General features: G+C 53.7%; 1 protein-coding gene across 4 annotated transcripts in view; it reads right to left on the reverse strand.

Annotated features, from left to right (window-relative positions):
- The window catches only part of NPAS1 (neuronal PAS domain protein 1), a 98183-nt gene that overhangs the window by 57540 nt on the left and 16351 nt on the right, over positions 1 to 24292 (reverse strand). For 3 of the 4 annotated variants that reach the window (XM_048833167.2, XM_048833163.2, XM_075122384.1), the window contains 2 exons: positions 18952 to 19124; positions 15849 to 16096 (listed from right to left, as the gene is read on the reverse strand). In XM_048833167.2, coding sequence (XP_048689124.2) covers positions 15849 to 16096; positions 18952 to 19043 — 340 coding nt within the window. In that variant the 5' untranslated portion in view covers positions 19044 to 19124. Of the gene's footprint in view, positions 1 to 15848; positions 16097 to 18951; positions 19125 to 24292 lie in introns of those variants that run through there. The other variant, XM_048833166.2, reaches the window with a different exon arrangement.

Genomic DNA, 24292 nt, shown 5'->3' on the forward strand with positions numbered 1-24292 from the left:
TGGTGCTAGGATGGAGCTGGGAGTTCATGCTGGGTTTTGTCCTATGGCTCTGGGAGGGAAGTGGGGTCGAGAGGTTAGAGCCGGGGGGTGCAGTCAGAACTCCTTAGGGCTTATTCTGTGGTTCTGGGAGCAAAAGGGATCTTAGGACAGGAGAGGGGACTGGGAGTCAGGACTCCTGGGTTCTATCCCTGGGATGGAGATGGGAGACAGGATTCCTGGGTTCAGTCCTCCGGCTCTCAGAGAGAGTGTGGTCCAGTGGGTGGCTGGGAGTCTGGATTCCCAAGTTCTGTGTGCAGCTCTGTCCCTGACTTGCTCTGTGACCTTTGCCAAGTCACGGCTTTGTGCCTCAGTTTCCCCTGGGGCAACAGGGGCTGCGAGAATGAGAGAATGTTTGCAACGCATCTTTAGAAGCTGCCTCATAATAACAAGCCCTTCTGTGGCAGCCTCCTGCCAGGAGAGAGCTCCCTGCTTTGCCAGTCAGACAGATTATTACAGTGGTCCCTTTGGCCTTGGAGACTCTGACAGCATTAAGGAACTAAGCGTCTCCTGAATGGAGAAATAACCTGCCCCAGCCCCAGGAGATGCTGCAAGACATCAGCCTGGCAGGAATGCCTCCATGTGATCACATCAGCCAGCAGGTCCTCCCTTATTATGTGTATTACAGTAGCACCTAGAGGCCCAAACTTCATAGACAGACAGTCTCTGCCCCAAAGAGTGTACATTATAGTCTAAAAGGCACAAAAGACAAAGGGGCAGACAACTGAGGCACAACGAGGGGAAGTGACTTGCCCAGTTGGCACAGCTGGGAAGAGAACCCAGGTCTGGTGGCTTTTAGGCTAGGCCAGGCCCCTCACCACTAGCCCACACTGCCTCTCGCTTGGCAGGGTAGCCCCTCTTTCTCTATCCAGGTGCCTGTATATGCTCCCTGCCCCTCTAATATCTGCACACTGCCCAGTCATTAACGAGCCCTTCATCACAGCCCCCCGGAAGCAACGGTAGGGGCATAAGCCCTGTCATACCAAGGGGGAAACTGAGGCAGAGAGCGCTCACGGGACAGATGTTTGGAAGCACTTGGCATACTGGGTGCAGAGCCCTGTTGATAGTCTGGCCCTGATGGTAGGCACTGGGCACCTGAGAAAATCTTGGTGACGTGACGAGCCCAAAGGTCACAGAGGGAGTCTGTAGCAGAGACAAGAACTGAACCCCAGTGCCGGCCCAGCACCTTAAATACTAGCCCATCCTTCCTTCCCAAACCCCCGCTGCCTCATTCTCTTCACCCACTTCCTTTCCTGTCCCTTCCCAGCCCACACTGCTCTCACCACTCAGTCATACTCCCCTCCCACAGCTGGGAGGAGAACCCAGGAGTCCTGACTCCCAGGCCTCTAGTCACCAACCAACACTCCCCTCTAACCTGCCCCGGGCGATTTTCCCACAGGTGTGTCATTGCCAGTTCCAAGGTGGAGGGCGGGACGGCAGGTGAGCGAGAGGCCAGTTCCTGCCCTGACACAGAAACACGGCCCGTGGGTTGCCCCAAACAGCCCGGTGCCTGCCAGGACCTGGGGGGCTTGTCTGTCACTGGATCACGGAGCGCTGGCAAGTACCCCTCCTATTGAGCACCAGAGTAGAGACGCCAGCAGGAGGGAGCGGTGGGTGGCCCGGAAGACTGGGCACAACCAGCATAGCAAGAGGGCGAGCTCCCCCCCCACGCTTCCAGGTCTGATGGGGGCATTCCCATTCCATGGCTCACCCAGCCCATGGCCTCCGGGCTGGTGGTTTCTGGAGGTAGCGGACCCCAGGTAGGAGGAGTTCAGCCAGCAGCTGTTTGCATCAGAACATCCTGGCTGACGTTCACCCGCCAGGTTCCAGCCCCAGGGCCCCGTGTTGCCAAGTGCCAGCCCTTTAATTTTGGGCAGCGCCTATGCCAGACCCTGCAGCCCTCTCTCCTCCCGAGCAGGAGGGTGTCACTGCTTTAGCCCAGTTGCCACCCCACTGATTTAGCCATGGCCTCGATTTCTAGCCACCATTAGGGCATGATCCTTCACTGCCGCCCAAGCCCCTAGTGCGATCCCTTGCACCGGCGTGCAAAGTTAGCGTGAAATGCATGAGGCCTGGGGTCAGGACCTCACACTGCCGAAACACAAAGGGAGGAGCGGATCGGTGCAGTCGCCTTGCACGACCGCTTGGCGCTGGTGAAGCAGGAGAATCAGGCCCTGGGCGTCAGAGGGGAGCAGCCTTCAGCACAAGCCATTGCGGGGAGAGGGGGAGAGTGGGGAGGTTTGGGGAGCATGCCCCCCTGCACTTGCAATCCAGTCTGCCCGCTGGATTCAGGTCTTTGAGGGGATAAATATACCCAGCTTCCCCTTCCCTGCCGTGGGGACTCACCCGACAGCACTGCTGGCTCCCCGCCCTACCCCGCTGGAAGGTAAGGGCTTGGAACGTACATCCTCCGATCCTGGGCCCGGATTCAGCCCTGGGCTCTGGCCCCTTTTATGTCATGGGGCTGGAAAGCAGGCAGCTCCCCCTAGCTGGGAATTCTGAGGGGGGTCCTGGGATGGTGAAGTCACCATAGGAGGCTGAACTAAGATGGAGTCGGGTCCCTGTGAGAAAAGGGCGCATTGGAGCCCGAAGGCTCAGAGTCACCGAGAGCACGTGGCCTGCCCTTGTGTGGGTCCTTAGGGTTTCCCCCCAGTGGCTGTTTGAAGGTGGGGTATAGCACAGAGCCTGTAAATCCGTGACCGTTCCTCTGGCAGTGTGGGCTGGACACCGTCCCCGCCCCCCACAGCAGCCCCCTGCACTCTGGGCTGCCCCATGGGAAGTTAAGGCAGGGCCACCTTCCCCCGACACCTCCCCCTGCCAAGGGAAGGCGCTCAGTCTCCATGGCCCAGTCTGGCTTTGGTCCCTGCTCTACAGTGGCCAAGGAAAGGGCTAGTGTCACCCCAGCTCCGAACCCGCCTTGTGCATCACAGCCAGCAGCCCTAGGGTTAATTCTGTCAGCTGGATTTACAGCGCCCAGAGAAACTGGACCAACGAGGGGACAGGGTGGGGTGGGGAGATCAAGCTAACGAGGCCGAGTTCCAACAGCGATCTCTGCCCTTGGCTGTGCAAGGATCTGAATGTCTGGCCCTCTGGCTAACGAGGGGTTTAATCGCTGAGATTAGAATTAATTCCTTGGTGAAGTTCTGTGCTGTGGCAGGGGAAGAGAGCCAGAAGGGAGCCGCTGCCAGGTCTGAGCTGGGGCTGGTCCTGTCCTCGTCTGACCAGTCACTGCCCCAGTCTCAGACCCCAGTTAGAGCAGGCGAAGGGGTGTTCGGACTTCTGGGTTCTCTAACCAGCTCTGGGAGCGGAGGGGTGGTTAGAGCAGGGGATTTGCCAGCTAGGACTCCTGGGTTCTATTCCCAGTTCTAAGAAGGGAGTGGTGTCTAGTGGTTGGAGATGGGGGGCTCAGAGTCAGGCTCCTGGATCTTGGAAGGGAGTGATGCCTAATAATATAAGCAGTGCAAACTGGGGTCAGGACTCCTGGGTTCTATCCCAGCTCTGGGAGAGGAGCAGTGTCTAGTGGTTAGCACAGGGGTGGCTGGGACTCAAGACATCATGGGTTCTATCCCCAACTCTTCTGCTAACTTAGTGTGACCTTGGGCAAAACACAAAACAGTGAAATCACAGCACCACCGTTCCATGCCTCGGTTTCCCCCTCTAAATGCTACTGCAGTGAGGAGGGGAAGCAGAGGTCACAGGCAGGAAAGACTGGGCTGTAAAACCAAATCAGTGGAGCAACTCAACCAAGGGAAGGCAAAGAGCTATGTTTCGGTCACTACCAAAATGATACTAAACCTTACTCCGTCCACATAGCCAGGGGCAGGGAGCAGTGCCCTCTGGGTACTACCATAACACAGATCACAAGGAGATTCCCCTCGCCAGAAGGGATGCTTAGAAGAAGGCCCCAGGCTGGTCACCCAGCCAGACAGTGCTGGGCTCATCGTGAATTTTTCAGTTCCTTGGCCATTCCAAAAAAAATCATTTCTGACTGAAAGAAACATTCTCTTCAACCCGAAACAAAACACTCAGTTTAAAAAAAAGAAAATTGGAAGGAAATTTCCAAACAAAAAGTCATTTTGAACCGAAAACCCAAAACATTTGCCCTGTTTCGGAATACTTTTCAACACGCCACATTCAGCGAAACCAACACGCATTGACAAAACGTTTCGGTGCCCCAAATCTGGGGTTTTCACTAAAAGAATGCAACCAGCCCTTAGGGCTTGTCAAGACGAGGAGTTAGCGCGTGCCAAACTTGGATGTGACTCCGCTGCGCCCAAAAAGTCGTCTGGTGTGCTTTGATCTATTCTGCTTTGACACAGGAGTACGGCATTGCACACTACAGAAATTTTAGTGTGCCGTAGCGGGGTCCACCCAGACGGAGCGTGCAGCAGACTAGTTAGCTGTAGAGTCACGCCCCAGCTTGCCGGGCACCAACTCTTCATCTAGACAAACCCAAAGTCTGACCTACATAACCCATGCCAGAGAGCCTCCCTCCTCCACAGGTGGTCCTGCATCCAGCCCATATCTGGTGGTGGAGCTAGAAGAGCATAGCTTTTGAAAATAAAAAGATACCAAGACTGAGACAGATTTTCCCTAAGGGGAGGCTCTCAGCTTCCCTTTTTGAGCTTGCCCTCCCCTGACATAGAATTTGGGGTTTGGGCTTTAAAGTTGGTTTGCTTTGTTGGTTTCACCCCAGCCCCAATCTCTAGGAAACTAGAAAAGCCCAAGCATATGTGCATGCCCAACACGCTCTCTCCTGAGCTGAGACTTCTCTTTAAAAGGCACCTCACTTCCTCCCTCCCCCCGCCACCTTCACAAAAAGACTCCTTCCTTTTCAAGCCAGCACTGCTGAATAATTGAGCAGGATATTCTACTCGGCATGAAAGAGGCAGGGCTCAGTTCTCGCTGCCCGTGTTCCAACAAGCTCTCTGGACCCCTCCGGGGGCACCAAGCCACCAACACACCTCTCCCCGCCTTTGACCCCACTTTGAAGTGGGAAGTGGAAATTTCTGAATCTTGGGCACGGGACGCCAGCCCCAGATACTCAGAGCCTGCAGCTTTACCATCACACCGTGAGTTCTGATGGTCTCTGAACGGGCTGGTGGTCCAGTGAAACAGACAGACGGACCAAACCTCGTACATAGAAAATTAATCATACACCAGGACAGGTCATCAACTCCGCAACTCGCCTGATTTGAACCATGGTATTTGGTGGGGGGGGGGGTTGTTTTTTTGTTTTTCAGCCCCCAGCTGCAGGAGTTGGTGATTCCCTAAAAATCACAGCTTCTGCTTCAAGAGCCTCAGGGTGGCTTGGGACTAGGCTTTTCGTTACAAATTATGTGTCTGTCCAAAGCCCAGCACGGGGGGGTCCTGCTCCATGATGCAGCACATAGGTGCTACTATAATACACCTAATAGAAATAAAATGTACAGCACCTAGCACAATGGGGCCCTGGGCCATGATGACTGCAATGTCTAGGTGCTACCGTAATACATCTAATAGCAATAAAAAATATCCAGTGCCTTCCAGCAGAATGGGTCCTGGGCCATAACTGGGGTTCCTAAGTGCTGCCATAATACACCTAATAGCAATAAAAATGCACAGCATCTAGCATAATGGGGGCTTGGTCCATGACTGGGCTCCTAGGTGCTACCATAATATACCTAATAGCAACAAAAATGTATAGCACCTGACACAGTGGGGTTCATGAGCGGGGCTCCTAAATGCAACCATAATACAAATACATAATAATAATGCCACTTCTACCTTCAAATTAACCAAGGGATTGCTGGGGAGGTGTGTGTACATGTTGGTATGAAGATATGGCAAATGCAAACCCTGATCACTTTCCTTGTACGCTGAATCCCATTCCCTACCCCTGCTCCTGTCTGTCTGTTTCCACTGAAAGCCCTTCTATGCAGGGTCTGTCCTACGGATCAGTACAGTACCTGAGCCCCCTAAACACAGAGGATAACCCCAAGCTCTTATAGTGCTCTTTTCACTAGCAGATCTCAAAGCACTTTACAAAGGAGGCCAGCAACATTATCCCCATTTTATAGACAGGGAAACTGAAGCCTGGGGCAGTGAAGTGACTTGCCAAAGGTCAGCATCTCAGTGGCAGAGCTGGAAATAAACCCCAGGTCTCACAAGCCTGAACTCCCCACCTGGGGTATCACAGATTGGACCCTGTCTTGGGCTGCCGATGAAGCAGGTCGCTTCTCCTTCAAAGCAGAGTTCGGGGCTTGTAAAAAGCCGCCAGATCCAACAGTCCCTCTGTCTGTGGCATGGGTAAGACCAATGCTGGAATCCAGTTCTGGTGTCCACGTTTTTAAAAGGCTGTGGAAAAATGCCAGGGAGGGACAGAGCTCAAAACAACAAGAGGATCCAAAGGCAACTTGATTATAGTGTCTCGGTAGCTTCACAGGGAACGAATCCCAGGTACTCATGGGATCTACAATCTAGCAGAGAAAGGCAGAGCAAGAACCAATGGAAGCTAAAGCCAGGCAAATTCAAACTAGAAAAAAGACCCCTAATTTTAACAGTGAGGATGGTTATCCATAGGAACTAGCACCCAAGGGAAGTGGGGGGGTTCTCTGTCTCTTGATGGCTCCAGATCCAGACCAGCTGCCTTTCTGGAATATGCTTTAGTCCGACCCAAGCTACTGGGCTCACTGCAAAGTTCACTGGGTGAAACTCTGTGGCTTGTGTTATGCCGGAGGTCAGACGAGACAATCTAATGATCCCTTCAATAGCCTTAAAATTGACGTATTCATAGAGCGGATCCAGCATATGGGCGGCAGCGTTCCAGCATCTTTTGATTTCATTGGGATTTGGAGATGGCACGCTGGGCCGCAGGGGCGAGAATGCAGGCCCGGCTCTGTGACCCTTTTAATCCCGGGTTTCTGTCCAGACTAAGGACCCGCAGCTGGCCTGCTTACCTGGTCGTCTCATGAGCGTGGCTGGGCCCATTTCAGCCGCCTGGCTGGCCCAGCAGCCCAACTGGCTGAGGAGACTAGCCGACCCGCTCTTGAGATCAGCAGCACCAGCAGGCTGCTCAAAGCATTCGCCCACGCCTCACTGAGCCTTGCCCATCATGGCTCACTCCAGGTAACCCGGTTCTGACCCACGGCTCTGATCCCTGACTTTGGCTCTGACCCAGGCCTCTGACCCCTGGTTCCTGACTCCCAGCTGCAACCCTGGCTCTGACTCCTGCCGGCACCATGAGGCCTGACTCCGGCTCCATCCACTAGGTGTGACTGCCCACGCCCTGGTCCTTAACAATTTCACTGCTGACTCTACCGGACAAGGGGGCCAGCTGATGCCAACCACGGTGGCAGACTTCACTGTCCTGCTGAGAACCCCCTCAAATTCACTTCACTCAGGCCACCAAAACAGACTGACCCTGTGGCAAACTAGCTGGGCCCCTCCCCATGTCGCCGCCAATCTCCTGAGCCAGCCAGCCCCCTATTCAGGGTGCAGCTGTTGGCTGAAGAAGAGCTGGTGTCTGCTGAACAATACGAGATATTTTTATCCATTGAATGCTTCGATCCACTCAGCCAGCCGTGCATTCAGAGCACGAGGATCACGCCTCCCGGCTCCATAGGCAAGAGGACCACAAAATCTGCCTCAGGAAACTTGGCCTGGTTAGTTTATTCAAGAGAAGGCAACTTGACTGCGGGTCACAAGCACCTACGCCCGGAGATTTCTGACAACGGAGGGCTCTTAATTGAGCAGACAAAGGCAGAAGAAGAACTCATGAATGGGGGTTGAAGCTGGCCAAATGCAGACTGGAAACAGGGGTGAACATTTTTAATGGGGCAGGGGAGTAATCATTGGAACAAATGCCCCAGGGTTGGTGTGGCTGGTCCATCACTCCGCGTCTTTCCAGCGAGAGCAGAAGGTCTGGGCTGGATGCAGGGATCACTGGGTTACGCAGGTCAGACTACGTGATCAGAATGGTCCCTTCTGCCTTAGCCTCTACAGGGCTGATTATCGTTTACACTGTGGGGTGAGTGTCATTTATGGTCGCTTTAAGGTCCCAGTAACACAGCCAGAGTGCTGAAAGGGGCCTTTGAATCAGGCTCTGGAGAGATGAATTGAACCTTCATGCCTTAGCATCCTCTCCTGCTTTGCCAAGGCATCGTCCGACTGTCTTCACGCTCCCTTCCCTTCCTCAAGGACTGGTCCACCCAAATGAAACTCTTGGGGGCAAGTTTAGATTGCTGTCCAGGCTCACCAGCTGTGACCACTTCTCTGCTCTAAGCTCTGGGAGTGTGTGTGTGGGGCGGGGGGGAGGGGGTTCTGGCTGAACCCCCAAGATTCATGGCAAGCCAAACTCGGGGCTTTGATTCCAAACTCTCTTCTGTCGTTATTTGCCCAGCTCTGCTCAAAGCGTTGAGGTCACTGAATGCACAGGCCCTTCCAGTCACCAAGCCCGTGAGCCCTTTGTAGGTCTCCTGCACGCAACCCCCCTTCCCCGGGTTGAAGATCCAGCTATCTTTCCCCCCACCATGGGGTGCGGATCGACTTTCTGTAGCGTGACACCAGCTCTTGTGAGCTGCTGTAGCCAACTCACGCCAGTGCCCACCCTCCGCCAACCATCTTATCTCGCATACACCCGTCACGCTATGAAGTTGGCAAGTTCTTAGTGGGGAGACATCCAAGTTAAAACACAGGGAGCAGGGCAAGTGATCCAATAGAATCCACTTTCTTTTCCAAGCCAGCGCTGACCCCAGATCCCCAGTATGGAGCTAGGGGCGCTGTGCTATCAGCAGAGGGGTGAGGGCTCAGCAGGGGGCGCTCTCCCCTCGCAGCAGACTCAATTCTCCGTTGCAGCCCTAGGGGGCACTGTGCTGGAGGGAGTGGGCGCAGCAGGGGGTGCTCCCCCGTTGCAGTCAGAGCTGACCCCAATGTCCCAGTGCAGCCCTAGGGGACACTGTACTGCCAGATGGGGGCTCAGGAGGGAGCGCTCTCCCCTGGCAGCCAGCACTGACTCCAATGCTGCAGCATGGGTCTGGGTAGCCAAAGATGCTGTCTTTGGGATCAGGTATAAAACCAAGGCCCAGAGTCCATTTGCAAGAGCCCCAGGATCATGCCCAAAGGGCAGTTCTGCCTCCCTGTTTCTCTCCCAGACAGTCCTCCTTGTCCTAAATTGCCACGTGCCCAGCTGTTAAAAACAGCTCCTTGCCTTCCACGCTCTACCCCAGCGGCAAATGCCTTCCAGCAGGGAGCAGCGAGACCTCCGTCTAGAAGAAGGGCTGCTTTGGGAGAATCCCAGCCTGAAAGCCAATCCAGCTGCTCCCCACCCGCCAGGGGACGCACTGGTGAATCCGCACCCAGCTCTCTGCTCCTTGGCTGCACAGGAATCCCACCGTGCAAACCCTGCCTGGCCAATTATCCCATTGCTCTGATTGAAAAGAAGATTCACAGATGTGTAGCCCATACGCCACTCCACTGTCCCCCCGGCTTCCTTCTCATGCACCATAACATCATAAAGTGAAGAATTCGGTCACTGTGGCCTCCCCCCGACTCGCCATCACTCCTCGACAAATTCCATATGCCTGCATTAACCCTTCGCAGCCCAACGCTCATTCGTTCCGCTACAAGGCTGGAGGAAATTTAGCACAGCTGATGGTGGGCTCCAAGTCAGACCACAAACAGGGGGATGCTTAGATTTGATCTCTCCCTGCCCTTCTGGAACCTGGTTCCCAGTCCCAGTCTGCTCTAACCATTAGACTACACTCCCCTCCCAGAGCCAGGGATAGAACCATGCCACCCAACTCTAATCTCCCCCAGAGATTGCATAGGACTCAGCAGTCCTGACTCCCAGTGCCTCATTGCTCTAGCTACTGTCATCCGTCCCAGAAATTAATTCTTGGTTGAACTAAACACGTTCTTCTATAAACATATCCCATCTTGATTTTAAAACCGCCAGGGATGGAGAATCCACCACGATCTTTGGGAAGGAGTAAATTTTTAACAGTAAGAGTAATTAATCACTGGAAACATTTACCCAGGATTCTCCATCACTAGCAATTTTTAATTCAAGGTGGGATGTGTTTCTAAAGGATCAGCTTTAGGAATTATTGTGTGGAAGTTCTCTGGCCTGGGTTATGCAGGGGTCAGACCAGATGATCACAGCAGTCCCTTCCGGCCTTGGATCTAGAAACGTGGGGGCAGCTTTATCCAAAATCTGCAATTCTGGGGTTCATACCCCTTCCTCTGAAGCATCTGGCACAGATCACTGTCCGAGACGAGAAACCAGGCTAGATGGGCTGCAGCTCTGATCCAGCCCGGTAGTTCACATGTTCCTAACTCAGCACAAATAAAATGCATTCAATCTCCTGCTCCACCACAGATTGCTCGTGTGACCTTGGATAAGTCACTTTGCCGCTCCGTGCCTCAGTTTCCCCATCTGTACATTGGGATAATAGCTCTGCCCTGCCTCCCAGAGGCGCTGTGAGGTTGAAGAATGAGAGGTGCTCAGATGCTGTGGTGAGGTGATGGGGGCTGTTTTCCTACCACCTCCCTCAGCCACTTTCAATAAATAAATTATTCACACTCTTCTGCTAAACAGTACAACACAGACCTCTCCGCATCGCTGCATTTCAGCAGACCATTGGTGTTTTACAAGTACATGCAAGTCATCATGCTAAGTACACCGTGACCACTCAGAATGTCAAGGCTGGACTAGCACTCAGACCTCACTGCTTCAGAAGCCCAGACCCTGCCACTTCAACTAAAGGAGAATTACCATTAGCTGTTAGGAGTATAGGGGGTCTATGACACACAGGTGAGCAGTTCTGATCCCATGCAGCAGAGGGCATCGGTGCATGCACAGACAAGAGCCAGTCATGTTTTACCCACAGGCCAATGCTTTCCAAAGTGACTAATCATTTTGGGGGCCTTGCTTTTAAGGGGTCTCAAGCTGTGTACCTAGAAGGAGCTGATTTTCAGAGGGCGAGTGATTAGCATTTTCTGAAAATCAGCCCCCCCCCCCCACACACACACTTTTAAAAGCATCTTCTCAAAATCTCTAGCCAGGTCTGAAAATCTTGGCCCGTGAAATCTGACTCCTCATCTAGTGGTTAAAGCAAAGGACACCTCTCCACCCTCTCCCAGATCTGAGACCAGAACCCTGCAATCCCAACACCAAGGCCCCCACTGCTCTAAACCCACTAGACCCTACTCCCCTCCCAGATGTCAGAGCAGAGCCCCAGAGCCCTGACTCCCAGCACCCACCAAAACAACAGAAGTTGGTCTTGGAGCCAGCAGGCCCCTTTTCAAACCTCAGAGATCCATCCCCAAAACTGGCAGCATCTTGCTGGATTTTTCTTTCCAGAATTCAGCTCAGCTTTGGGTGGCTGGATGACTCAGGGAAATCAGACTGCCTTTGCTGTCAAATTAAGAGCAATTTGAGCAATTGGGCTCTCTGCAGATGTTTAATAAACTGCTGATTATTAATCAATGTGACCTTAATATTTTCCCTGGTTAAGCCTGGAAGACTTTTGCTGTCAGCATAAATGCTGCTAATTTCACTAATGCAATTGATTAGGAAATTGGCCCCGGGTCAAAGATGCTAATTAGCACTAGAAATGGTTCGGGTCAACAGCTTTATTTGAGAATGGGGAGGGGGATGCATTACTTTAGGACCAGAGCAATTGCCAAATCCAGGGTCCTGTGAGATGATTCGGTGCCTGTAGGAGGAAGGAAATTGAGCCCAGGCAGGTGTGGGAAGCAGGAGAGATGCGGAGTTATGTTATAACCCTTGTGGATCTCACTCAAACACAGAGATATCGCTACATCCGGGAGGGGTGACAAGGGCCCAGATCCTGCATGGTATTTACTTGCCTGACTCCCTTCAGTAGCTAAACACCTTTGATGACCTAGAACCATGATTTCTATCAGCCGTCTCCCCTAGTCCCACTAAGGGCAGCTGAGTTTTCCTCCTAACCTTTGAGGATATAAGTGTCAAGAACCCAGGTGATGCTGTTACGGCAACCCCAAAAGGGATCAGGAATAACTCCCCTACCCCAGCCGGTGGAATGTGGGAAGCAGCAGCAACTGCCTGCCCTCTCTGCTCAGGCTCAGAGATGGACTGAGAGCAGTAAAGGAGCATTTTAAGGCAGTGTTGCCTAGTGGGCGGGTTGCTGGCCTGAGAGTCAGGATGGGGTCCTATTCCCATCTCTGCCAGGCTAAAATCTCTCCTAGAGCTGGTGGTGAGATATCAAAAGGTTTTCCCGTCCCACATCAGGAAGAAAAGTCGAAACCTCAAAAATTTTCACGAACCGAAAAATAAAATAAAAAAAAATATTTGAGTTGGGGTCAATTGAAATGTTTCCTTTTGATTTCAGGCATTAAAAAAATAAAAATTATTCTGATTTTGCTGAACTGTCTAAACAAAAAGTAGTTATGAACTAGAAAAGCAGAAAAATCAGAAAATCATTCCGAAAATATGTCAAAACAAAACACGGACGATTTGGAAATCCCCCCCCCCGGCCCCAAACATTTTTCAAGTAGAAAAGTCTGTCTAAAATTTCCTGAGGAAATGTTCCCTTTTGACCAACCAGTATTTTCCAACAAAAATGTGTTTTAGCTGAAAGATTCCCAGCTGGCTGTGGTCGCATCCTGTGTGCCTCAGTTTCCCCAAACATTAGAGCCAAAACACTGCCTTCAAAGAAGGCTTTGAAATCCACGGATGAAAGGTGCTGTATAAGGATTATAACTGTACAGAGCCACACCAGTGTGCCAGTCCAACAAAAGGAAGTTTGGGTACCAGAACGGTGTATCAGCATGACTCGACCCCTAGGTCACCTGTATTCTAATGGAACAAGCGCTGCTCAGAGTCAGGACTCCTGGGTTCTAACCCCGACTCATTGTGTGACCCCGTGCCTCAGGATTATCTATCAGGAATAACGACAGCGCTCCGATCTGCTCCCCAGCTCACACGGTGTCAGGAAATTGGGATTATTTTGTTTGTTGTTTTCAAAGTAACGTTCACCAGGATATTTGAATATGCGAGGGTATTTCCTACTGCAAAGGTGGGGGTCCAGTCATAACACGCAGGGCACTTTTGAGGCAAGAAAGGGCTCAAATATAGGCTTACCCCCTAAATAATAGCCTGCAGGAAAAGCTTTGCAGTTATCGCTTGGCACCTGGCGTGCTTTGCAGGTGGAAGCCAAGAGACAGGTTAGGATCCTCACTTTAGAGCTAGTGTAACCTTGTCCAAGGTCATGCAGTGTCAGAATTGAGACTAGAACCCAGGAGTCCTGGTTCCCAGGCCCCCACCCTTCTCTAAACCCTTGCTCACACCCCCTCTCCCAGCGATCCTGACTCATACTCCTCCCTACCCCCTGGCTCTAACCCCTAAACCATACTGCCCTCCCAGAAACAGAACCCAGGAGTCCTGACTCCTCCTCCCCACACTCTAACCCCTTGTCACGGGGCGGGACTCACCCCTGCGGCGCCTCCTGCTGATCTCTCAGGGAATTAGCTTTTCCAGCCTCCGGAGCGCCCTCTACAGGCCGGTGTCCTGCTTGCCGCTGGCCCCTGCGTCCCTCCCAGACACCGGTGCCCCTTTTACCCAGGGTGCTGCCCCCTGGCAAGTACCCCCCAAGTCTCTGGGTCTCCCCTCCCCGGGGAACCCCCACCCACCATCCCCACCTCGCCTCAGTCTTTGGCTACTGCCAGTCACCACTGAGCCCCCGCACACTGGGGCGGACTGCAGCGTATAAGCCAATCATCACCGGCAAGGGGGGTTTGGACCTGCTGCCTCTGCCTACCCGTGGGCTGCCCCCTGCAACCCTAAGACCCTTTTTGGCTTTCCACTAGGCCTGCAGCCTGGGGGGTTTCCAGGCCAGAGCTCCCCAGCTCCCTTGGCCTTCCCCCAGCCCAGCGCCACCTCAGGTACCCTGGTACGCTCCCCAGCAGCCAGGCCCATCTCCCTCCACGGCTAGAGGAGACTCTGTGTTCCTGGCCCACGGCTCTCTGATAAGGGCCAGCTGGGCCCTGATTGGGGCGTGGCCCCCGCTGAGCCTGCTTCCCCCAATCAGCCCAGGAACTGCTTGCTCCCAGCCACAGCCCCACCCCAGGGCTGATTTCAAGCCCTTCAGGGCAGGAGCGGGTGACCACCCTGCTACACTCCTCCATCATACTTCCCTCCCAAATACAGCAAAAGAACCCAGGCATCCTAGTCCTCCCCATCCCCTGGCTCTAGCCCCTAAACTCCCAGAAACAGAAGCCAGGAATCCTGATCTCCCCACTCACAACCCCTAGGCCCCGCTCCCCATCACGGCACCTCCTTTCCCCCCCTGCCTAAGATCCAGCTGCAATGATATCAAAAGCAGATCGAGTTCTCAGGCATCCTCTTGCCAAGCTCGTCATTATCATAATTCCTCTGCCAACAGATTTTGGCTCCGCGCGCCAAAGGAGACGCAAACTAAGCCGGCTGTGTGTCGGAATCCGTCTACGCGTGAATGTCCCGGGGGTGGTGGTGCGGGGGGGACGGACAGCACGGGGCTGGTCTCCCCAGCTCCCCTGGAACAATAGGCAGATGTTTATCCCTATTTCAGGGAACACATGTTATTTGCCTGATAACTACCCCGCGGGTAATGACAGTAATCAGAAATCGCTGGAAGCCTGTATTCTTCCAAGGCAGTTAATTTGCTTAATTACACACTTGGAAGCTGCATTATTTAAATGGTGATTTATTGCGTGGCTAATCAATGCTATTTTCTGTGCGCTCTGGGTGTGAGGGAGTGCACACATGTGTCGGAATGGAGCAGCCGATGCCCCTTCGAAAGGACAAGGGCAGGGAGAGCTGGGAGAGTAGGGGGGGGATGGAGGAGTCACAATGCCCTCACTGGGCACACATCAGGAACCCCCAGGAGCTGGCCAAATTTGCTGTGGCTGGTCCACACGCAGGATAAGAGTCTACTACTGCTAGCAGCTAATGAAGGGACTCTTCAAGGGTAATATTTCAGAGCCAGCGACTAGGGCACCAGACTGAGATCTGGATTCTATTGCTGGCTCGACAGTGGACTTGCTGTCTGACTATGGGCAAACCTGGGCCTCTGGTTTCCCCTCCTGGCCGTGGCCGGTCTTGTCTATTTAGTTTATAAGCTCTCTGGGGCAGAAAGCCGAGGGGAAGAATGGCCACAGCTGGGGCGCTAGCCAAGCCCTGGATTCAATTCCTCCTTCTTGTACGGCCTCGGATGAGTCGACGTAGGCCCAGATCCTTAATCACCTCACTTCCCTGATTACAAATATGGGGCAGAGCCGATGGGGCGGGGAGAGGCCCAACTGATTGAGGGGCAGATGTGCGGGGGAGAACTTCTGCAGCAGGGCCTGAGAATCAGCTTAATAAAAGAGTGAGCCCTGGCACCAGTAATGGTCACCAGTGCACCAGGGGATGGGCAGGGGGTGTTAAACAAAAGACAGACAAGAAACCCCCCATTATTATTTTGAAAGATAATATTAATAATCTCATGGGCTCGGAGCTGGCTAATCTCATGATGTTTTGAGGTCCGAGCTGTGATTTTCACACCTTTAGGGTTGGTCATGCTAGGTCAACAGCCCTGCCTTGCCCCACGGGGGGTTGTGTGGGCGTCAGATACCATGGTGATGGGTGGGGTCAGTGTAAATACCTCCCTAGATAGACGAGACAGTAAATGGAGTATAATCCCTCTTTGCTTCATGACCCATGGGTTTTTTTTTTTTTTCCAGCATTGACCACTAAGGGGGGGTTCTTGCAGGTGGATGCAATGAGGGGAGCCCTGATTCCTTCTGCTTCCCCCCCGGCTTTTGGCTCTTACCTTTGCCGGCAGGGCCGGGCGGGGGGCTCCCTTCGGCCCGCAGCCCCCACGGGGGCTCACCGTGGCTGGCGAAGTCGCGCATCTTGAGGTAACTGATGGTGAGGCGGACGATGGAGGCTTTGTCCAGCTGGCTGGTGATGGCGCCGGGCAGGGGCAGCATCTTGGCCAGCTCGTAGAACTCGAAGTTCTCCTTGCCGCGCCGGGAGCGGGCGGCATTGCGGGACTTCTCCTTCCGCAGGGCCTGCAGACTGCGGGGAGGGGGAGCACACACAGCGGGGTTAGAGAGCACGAGGGTTTGTGGGTGGGGGGCTGCTCCCCACCCACCATCTTCCCAACTCAACCAGGCAACACTGGTCCCCCCGCAGCCACCAGACAGGGCCCCCGCCTCCCAAGCCCCGGCCCACCTCACGTGCAGCCACCCAGCCTGCCCCCACAATGCAATGCTGCTTCGGAACATTTTCCATTGTGGGTGCAGACACAATGAATTTTTTCCCCCCGATTTTTCGGAAGGGCCCAGACTGCTTGGTGCTCAGTAGCCAGAACATGGGAAAGGGGCTGTGCCTTCCAGGATGTGTGCGGAGGGGTAGAGGAGCTAAATCGGCAGGGCCTCTGAGGAATGCAGAAGGGATACATGAGGAATTTATTGGCCCATGGGATGCTCAGAGGGTCTGACACTGGAGGGGAGAACAGAGACCCAGCACCCCGAAGGCTCAGTCCCCTCGTTCTCATTTGCTAGCACCCAGGCACTGGAGCAGAAATCCACCTTTACATCTGGCTCTGGACAGGACATCATGGCAAGGGGGTCTGAGAGTGGGCTGGTCCTGCTGCTTCCCAGACTGCGTCTGCTCTATGGACTCCAGACCCCCGGCCTAACAAATAAAAAAAAATATCCCTCGCTTTTTTTTCTTTAAATCCCAATTTTTAAAATAGTGCATCTGGTACCTCCAGCACTGAACTCCTCCAGATTCATGGATTTCCCAACCTCCCTTTAAAGACATCCCCCTTTTACAGATGGGGAAACTGAGGCTGGAGCAGCCTAAGCAACCCTCCCAAGGGGCAGCGAATTGAACTTTGGTCATCTGGAGCCCTCCTCATTAGGCCCCCCTTCCATCCACAGCCAAAGAGGGAACGTATTCTCTGAAGCACCAAGGGTGCATCTATACTGCAAAAAAACCAACCCCATGGCACTGAGCCTCCAAGCCCACAACTGACTCAGGTTCAAGCTTCAGGGCTTCAAACAGCAGTGTAGATGTTCCTGCATGAGCCAGAGCCTGGGCTCTGAAACCCAGAAAACGGGGTGGGTCTCAGAATCTGGACTCAAGCCGAGTGGGAATGTCTACACTGCTGTTTTAAGCCCCGTAGCGTGAGCACAAGCTAGCTGACCGTCACCATAGGGGTATCTCTGCCACCACACAGCCCACTGCAGAGCTGAGCAAATTATGGGTTTTGCAGTTCAGGCACCGAACCGAAAAATTGAATAAAATTTTTAAAAATCTGGTTTGATTCCACTGAAACAAATTTTTTTTTTTTTAAAATTTGTGTTGAATCAAAAACTTATTTAAAAATTCATTCCAAATCAATCAAAACATTTCAGGTTAATCCAAAACAAAAAAATTGGGGGGAGGGGGAGGTGTTAAATTAATTTCAAAACAATTAAAACTTTTTGGTCAAAACAAAAGATTTTTTTTGCAATAAAATCGCCTTTTTTCCTCCGCTGAAGCTATTTGCCGAGTGCGCCCCGAATTAATGGATCGTTTCGGAGCACAGAGAGCTACGTTTCTCCAGGAAAAGTCTGTTGAAAAATGTTCCCTCTGCTCTAGACACAACTACTGCTGTAGCTGGCAGGCCTGGCGGGGGGGGGGGGGGGGGGATCCCTAAATGGAAGGGGCTCCCGCTGTGGAGCTGGTGGCATCAGACGAGGGATCCCAGGAGCGGGTGGGGAACTTGCTGGCACATTTCCAGTGTGTCCCATGAGGCAATTATGGCCGTGAGTCGCCCCGGGAGCTGCCGGGACTTGTTTGTCTAACGTCAAGTCTAGACTCACGGAACGGCTAATAACCACGGAAAGCTCTGGGTCCTCTCCCCATGAGGACACAACCCTCAGTGATGGCTCCCCACGGACACCCTGGAAAACTCTCTACGCACTTGGCTGCTGGCCAGTTCAGCCTTCAGCTGGGAGCCCTGCCGGTGGCCAAATGGAGGGGTCGGCATTTGTGTGGGATGTTTCAGCCCCAGGGTTTCCCCCTTCAGAGATTTGGGGGGTGGGGGAGAAGACCCTTAAAACCGGCAGAGCAACAGTTCGGTTCGGTGCCAGACGTTTGGAGGTTGGTCCCTGTTACCCCAGGATGAGAGACTGTCAGCAAGCGGGCCTGGGGAAATCCTCACCATCGGGAGTGGCTGGAAGAGCAAAGGGTTCGGCAGGAGGGGTACAGCAGGGGGCTAGAAGGCAGGACTCCAGGGTTCCATTGCCAACTCGGGGGGAAAGCGTTTAGTGAGTTGAGCAAGAAGGGTTTGAGGTCAGGACCCCTGGGGTCTATTTCCAGCTCTGGAAGGAGAGTGGGGTCTAGTGGTTAGAGTAGGCGGGACTGAGGGCCAGGACTCCTGGGTTCTATTTCCAGATCTGGGAGGAGAGTGGGATCTAGTGGTTACTCCAGGGGGTGGGGGCTGGGAGCCAGGACTCCTGGGTTCTATTCCCAGTTCGGGGGAAGTGGTGTTTCATGGTGAAAGCAGGGACTCCTGGGTTCTAGCCCCAGCTCTGGGAAGGGAGTGGGATCTAGTGGTTAGAGTAGGCAGGACTGAGAGCCAGAACTCCTGGGTTCTAGTCCCAGCTCTGGGAGGGGAGTGGAATCTAATGGGAGCGGGGTGGACTGGGAGCCAGGACTTCTGGGTTCTTGTCCCAGGCTCTGCACTAACTTGCTGAGTGACATTGGGCCAGTTACGTCTCATTGGGCCTCAGTTTCCCTCAAGGACACCAACATCTCCGGGGGGGGGGGGGAGGGGAAGGGTTGTCTGGCTTTATTAACCATGCCTGTACAGTGTTTCCAGACACGCAGGTGGAAGGAGCTATATATGTGCAAAGAATCCATCCTCTTCAGCATCTTACCAGGGCACTGGCTGATTCTTAACCAACAGTCCTTGCAAGAAGTCCCACTCTACGCTAACGCACTTCACCTCATTGCCGAACGGGGCTGCCATCTTTACTCGGGGCGCTGTGCTCCAGATCGGCTGACTTCAGGCAGTCTCTGAGCAGCTGCCTCTGGAGAAGGGCCAGGCCTCCTACAAGAACAAGAGGCGAGAGAGGGTCAGTTTTCTTCCCCCCACCAGGGAGCCAACGTACAGACAGAGGAAGCTCCTGTTGCTGAAGACCCATCTGCTGTTGCCAAGGGCTAGGGGATGATGAAGAAGAGGAGAGACTAGGGTTATCTCTGTGGGAGACAGGATGGCCTAGCGGATAGAGCATAGACCTGGGACATGGGGGACCAGGGTTCTAGTCCCAGCTCTGCAGAGTGACCCTGGGGAAGTCCCTTTCTGTGCCTCAGTTTCCCAGGCCTGTATCGGGAGAATAAGCCACCCCTTGTCTGGTTAGATTGTGAAGTTTATGGGGCAGGGACTGTCTCTCACTTAGTAACACACACCAGAGACATGTAACCCAGCTATAGCTACATTAGCACTGCAGAGTGCTCCTACTTTGCCAGGACAGCTGCATCTACGCTAGGGACACCGGCATTACTGTGGGTCACAGATCCCAGGTCATCATGCTGACAGATGTCTGCTATGCAGACATGGTCTTCGCTCAAGCAGCGGCTGGGTCCCCAGAGCAGGAGCTGCCCACGGGCACATGGCCTAGATAACGGTGGATCACTTGCTGGGAGGGCGTAGGGGATAAGCTAAGATTGCAGGGATATCAAGGATAAGCGATGGAGACAGGCACAATCTCTCCTTAGGATAAATGGGAGAAACCACCAGGCTCGCTGGACCTCTCGCCTTCTCAGAGCAACACCCCCATCTTTGACTCTGGGGACCCCTCAATGCTGGTACAGACCAGCACATTCACTTATTTGTCTGCATCGTGCAGGGAACAGCTGCCAGAGAGGTTAATAATCTTAGATTACTAATATTACAGTAACACCTGAAATCAGAGCCCCGTCAGGCCGGGCGCCGCCCAGACACGCAGTGACCGAGATTGGGGCCCCCGTCGCGCCGGGCGCCACCCAGACACGCAGTGACCGAGATCGGGGCCCCCGTCTGGCCGGGCGCCGCCCAGACACAGACCCTGCCCCGAAGGGCTCACATACACAAAGTCTAAATACACAAAGGGCACAGAGGGGGAAAGGGACAAGATCAGCGGCCGAGCTGGGATGAGAACCCAGGTGTCCAAATTCTCACTCCAGTGCGCGATCCTAGACCATCACTCAGCTCTTCCCTAGTTCTTCCTCTACTGCAGTAGGGGGGAACAGTATGTGTATGTGTGTATGTGGGGGGGGTGTTATGTTCTCCAGTTCTTTGCTCCCATGGGAGTGCCCGGCAGCATGCCCCCTGCTGGTGGCGTTGCCCCATGCATGCTGCCCACTCCGCTTTTTTAATTGCGCTCAACAGGATAGAATCTCACAACCACAGGGTCAGAAGGGACCACAAGGGACATCTAGTCTAACCCCCTGCCAAGGTGCAGGATTTGCTGGGTCTAAACCACCCAAGACAGACGGCTCCAGCCTCCTTTCGAAAACCGCCAGTGAAGGAGTTTCCACGACCCCCCGAGGCCTCCGTTCCATTGTCCTACTGCTCGTACAGCGAGGGAGTTTTTCCTGAGATTTAATCTACATCTGCTGGGCTGTCGTTTGAACCCACTGCCCCTTGTCCTGCCCTCTGTGGCAGGGGAGAATGACTTTTCTCCAGTTTTCTTACGGCAGCTTTCCAAGTATCTGAAGACCACTACCGTGTCCCCCTTTCCTCTCCTCTTTTCCCAGCTAACCAAACCCAGCTCCTTCAGCCTTTGCTCATACGGCTTGTGTTCCACCCTCTGATCATCTTTGTCGCTCGCCTCTGGACCCTTTCCAGTTTCTCTACGTCTTTCCTATACAACGGACACAGGTCTCCAGGTGAGGCCCAGCCGGCGCCGAGCAGAGCGGTACTGTCACCTCCCAGGACTTGCAGGAGGTATTAATGCAACCCAAAATTGCTTTTGCTTTTTTGGCCACAGCATCGCATTGCTGACTCACGTTGGGGCTGGGATCCACCACACCCAGCTCCTTCTCAGCCGTGCTGCTGCCAAGCCGGTTACCCCCCATTCCGCATTTGTGCATCTGGTTTTTCTTCCCTAACTGAAGCACCTTCCATTTGTCTGTGTTAAATTTCAAGCCCAGTTCTCCAATTTATCAAGATCCCTCTGAATCTTCGCTCTGTCCTCCAAAGCGTTGGCAACCCCACCCCCCCGCCAGCTTTGTGTCACCTGCAAATATGATCAGTCTCCTCTCTCTTCCTACATCCAGGCCATTAATAAAGATGTTAAACAACACCGAACCCAGAACAGATCCCTGGGGAGCCCCACTCGAGACCTCTCTCCAATCCGACATCGTTCCATTAATAGTTACTCTTTGTTTGCAGCTGTTTAACCAGTTACGTATCCACTTAATGGTAGTTCTGCCGAGCCGCATCTCTCCAGCTTAGTTATCAGAATGTCACGTGGGACTGTGTCAAAAGCCTTGCTGAAGTCCAGGTGTAGGATGTCCACTGCATTCCCCCATCCACCAGACCAGTTACGCTGTCAAAGAAGGGAATCACGCTGGTTTGGCAGGATTTGTTCTTGGCAAACCCATGCTGGCTGCTAGTGATCACCCCTTCAGCCTCCCGGCATTCGCCAGTGGAATGGTTTATACCTGGCTCCAGTAGCTTCCAGGTATCAAAGCCAGGCTGACTGGTCTACAGCTCCCCGGCTCCCCCTTTGAAAAGATGGGCTCCACGCTGGCCCTTCTCCAGTCTTCCGGGACCTGTCACCCAGGTGTTTGTAAGTATTATCGCCAGTGGCTCCGAGATTTCTTCAGCTAATTCCTGCAGTAGCCTGGGTGAAGAGCATCCGGCCCTGCTGATTTGACTTCATTCAGATTGGTCAGAAGATCTGTTCTTTACTTATCCCGACCTGCCTCCCGTCCCCTTCATTGTCTGCGGTAATTTTGCTAGTCGTCCGGTCACATGTTACAGACTGAGGCGAGGTAGGCATTGAGCAGCTCTGCGTTCCTACCATCTTCCGTTCCCAGCTCACCTTCTCCAGCGAGCCCACACTGTCCGTGATCTTTCTTTTTCATCTGACTTATTTGAAGAACCCCATCCTGTCATCTCTAACCTTCCTTGCCAGCCATAACTCATTCCTTGCCTGGGCTTTCCTGATTTTGCCCCGACACGCTCGCACTATTCCCAGTATGCTTCCTCGGTGCCGGGCCCCTCCTTCCATTCCCTGAACGTATCCCATTGGGTTTTTAGATCGCTAAAACGTGCCTTGTGCAGCCACATTGGCCTCCTGGGGCTTTTTTTAAATCTTTCCTCTGCGTCAGAATAGCTTGATGTTGAGCACCTGGCATTACACCTTTGAGGAGCTCCCAGCCCCCTTCGACTCCTTTTCTTCCCAACTGGTCTGTCCATGGGACCTCGCCTGCTTTTTCTCGGAGTCAGTTGCAATCCACCTTTCTCAAGTCCAGGGTCCTTGTTTTGCAGTTCTCGTGTCCTCCTTCCTGTAGGCCAGGGGTGGCCAACCTGTGGCTCCGGCCCCCATGCGGCTCTTCAGACGATAAGATGCAGCTCCTCGTACAGGCCCCGACTCCGGGGCTGGAGCTACTGTCGCCAAATTTCCAGTGTGCCAGGGGGTGCTCACTGCTCAACCCCCGGCTCTGCCACAGGCCCTGCCCACACTCCACCCCTTTCCGCCCCCTCCCCTGAGCCTGCCGTGCCCTCGCTCCTCCCCCCCAGAGCCTCCTGGACGCCACGAAACAGCTGATCAGGAGGTGCGGGGAGGGAGGGGGAAGCTGATGGGGGCTACTGACATATTACTGTGGCTCTTTGGCAATGTACATGGGTAAATTCTGGCTCCTTCTCAGGCTCAGGTTGGCCACCCCTGCCGTAGGAGCTTGAATTCGATCAGATCCTGAGCACTTCCTCCCAAGTTCCCGACCACCTTTGCCTTCCCAACGAATTCATCCCGGTTGGTCAAGACCAGATCCAAAATGGATGACCCCCGAGTTGTTTTCTCGACCTTCTGAATCCGTCCCCTACCCGCGCTAAGAATTTGCGGGATGGATTATGTTTGGCTGTCATAGTCTTCCAACAGACACCAGGGATCCCTCGGCCTGGGGCCGCGGACGGGAACTCCCAACGTGGGTGCTTGTCACCACTGCCCTCCTCCTCGGGCCCCCACCCAGGAGTAACCTGGGGGCAAGGGGGGCATTACAGGGTGATGTTGCCATGGCAGCCCCAGGAAAGGTCAGGGGTCTGGGTAGCAACAGCCACCTGCTGCTCTCTCTGTATGGGATCAGAAAGGGGGGCCCAGCGAAAAAGGGCAATTTAATACCTAGGGGAGAGGTAACATGGCCCAGTGGGTAGAGCACTCCGCTGGGACTCCGGAGACCTGGGTTCTAGCCCTATGTGGCGTTGAGTATCACAGCCCTGCTCCCTGCCTCAGTTTCCCCTCCCACCTTTTGGCAATGTAAACAGTGAGCCCTTCGGGGCAGGGGCTGTTTTTCACTCTGCATCTGGCCTGAGGGGCTCCCAGTTTTCACTGGGGCCTCCACCATAACAACAATAAGGGATACAGAGGGGCTAAGGCCAGACACCCCCCGGGAATAACCTGGGTGTGGGGGAAGTTACAGGCCTTGCTCCCAGAGAGCTGACAAGCAGCCTGAGCAAACGGACAGAAGAGGAAGGGTACCAGGGACAGAAAAAACGAACGGAATCTGACTCATTAAGGGTGTCATTAAGGCTTAATTTAAAAAACAAAAACCTGATCAGCTGCCACTTACTTGGTATAACTGAGACTCAGATCCTGTATAGATGTATACACACGCCCTGGCACTGGGCGTGCCAGGGAGTCATACCAGTATAGCTGTAGTGTCTGGTAAATTACCCATATATCCTAGAAACTTCTATGGTGCCCATCACTACAGTATCTGAGCACCTCATAATCTTTAACGGATTTATCCTCATAACAGCCCTGCAGGGCATGGCAGGGCTGTTATCCCCATTTTAAAGATGGGGAAACTGAGGCACGGAAAGCCTAAATGACTTGCTCAAGGTCACACAGGAAGTCAGTGGCAGAGCAGAGAATGGAATGCAAGTCTCCCAACGCCTAGACTCGAGTCCTAACCACTGGGCCAACCTGCCCGCTTGTAGCCAAGCCTTTCGACAATCATGGAGCTGACTTTCTGCCTCCCCACCCTTTGCGGGAACGTGGGCTGGTGGTT

The sequence above is a fragment of the Caretta caretta genome, chromosome 23, assembly GCF_965140235.1.
Source record: "Caretta caretta isolate rCarCar2 chromosome 23, rCarCar1.hap1, whole genome shotgun sequence".
Lineage (NCBI taxonomy): Eukaryota > Metazoa > Chordata > Testudines > Cheloniidae > Caretta > Caretta caretta.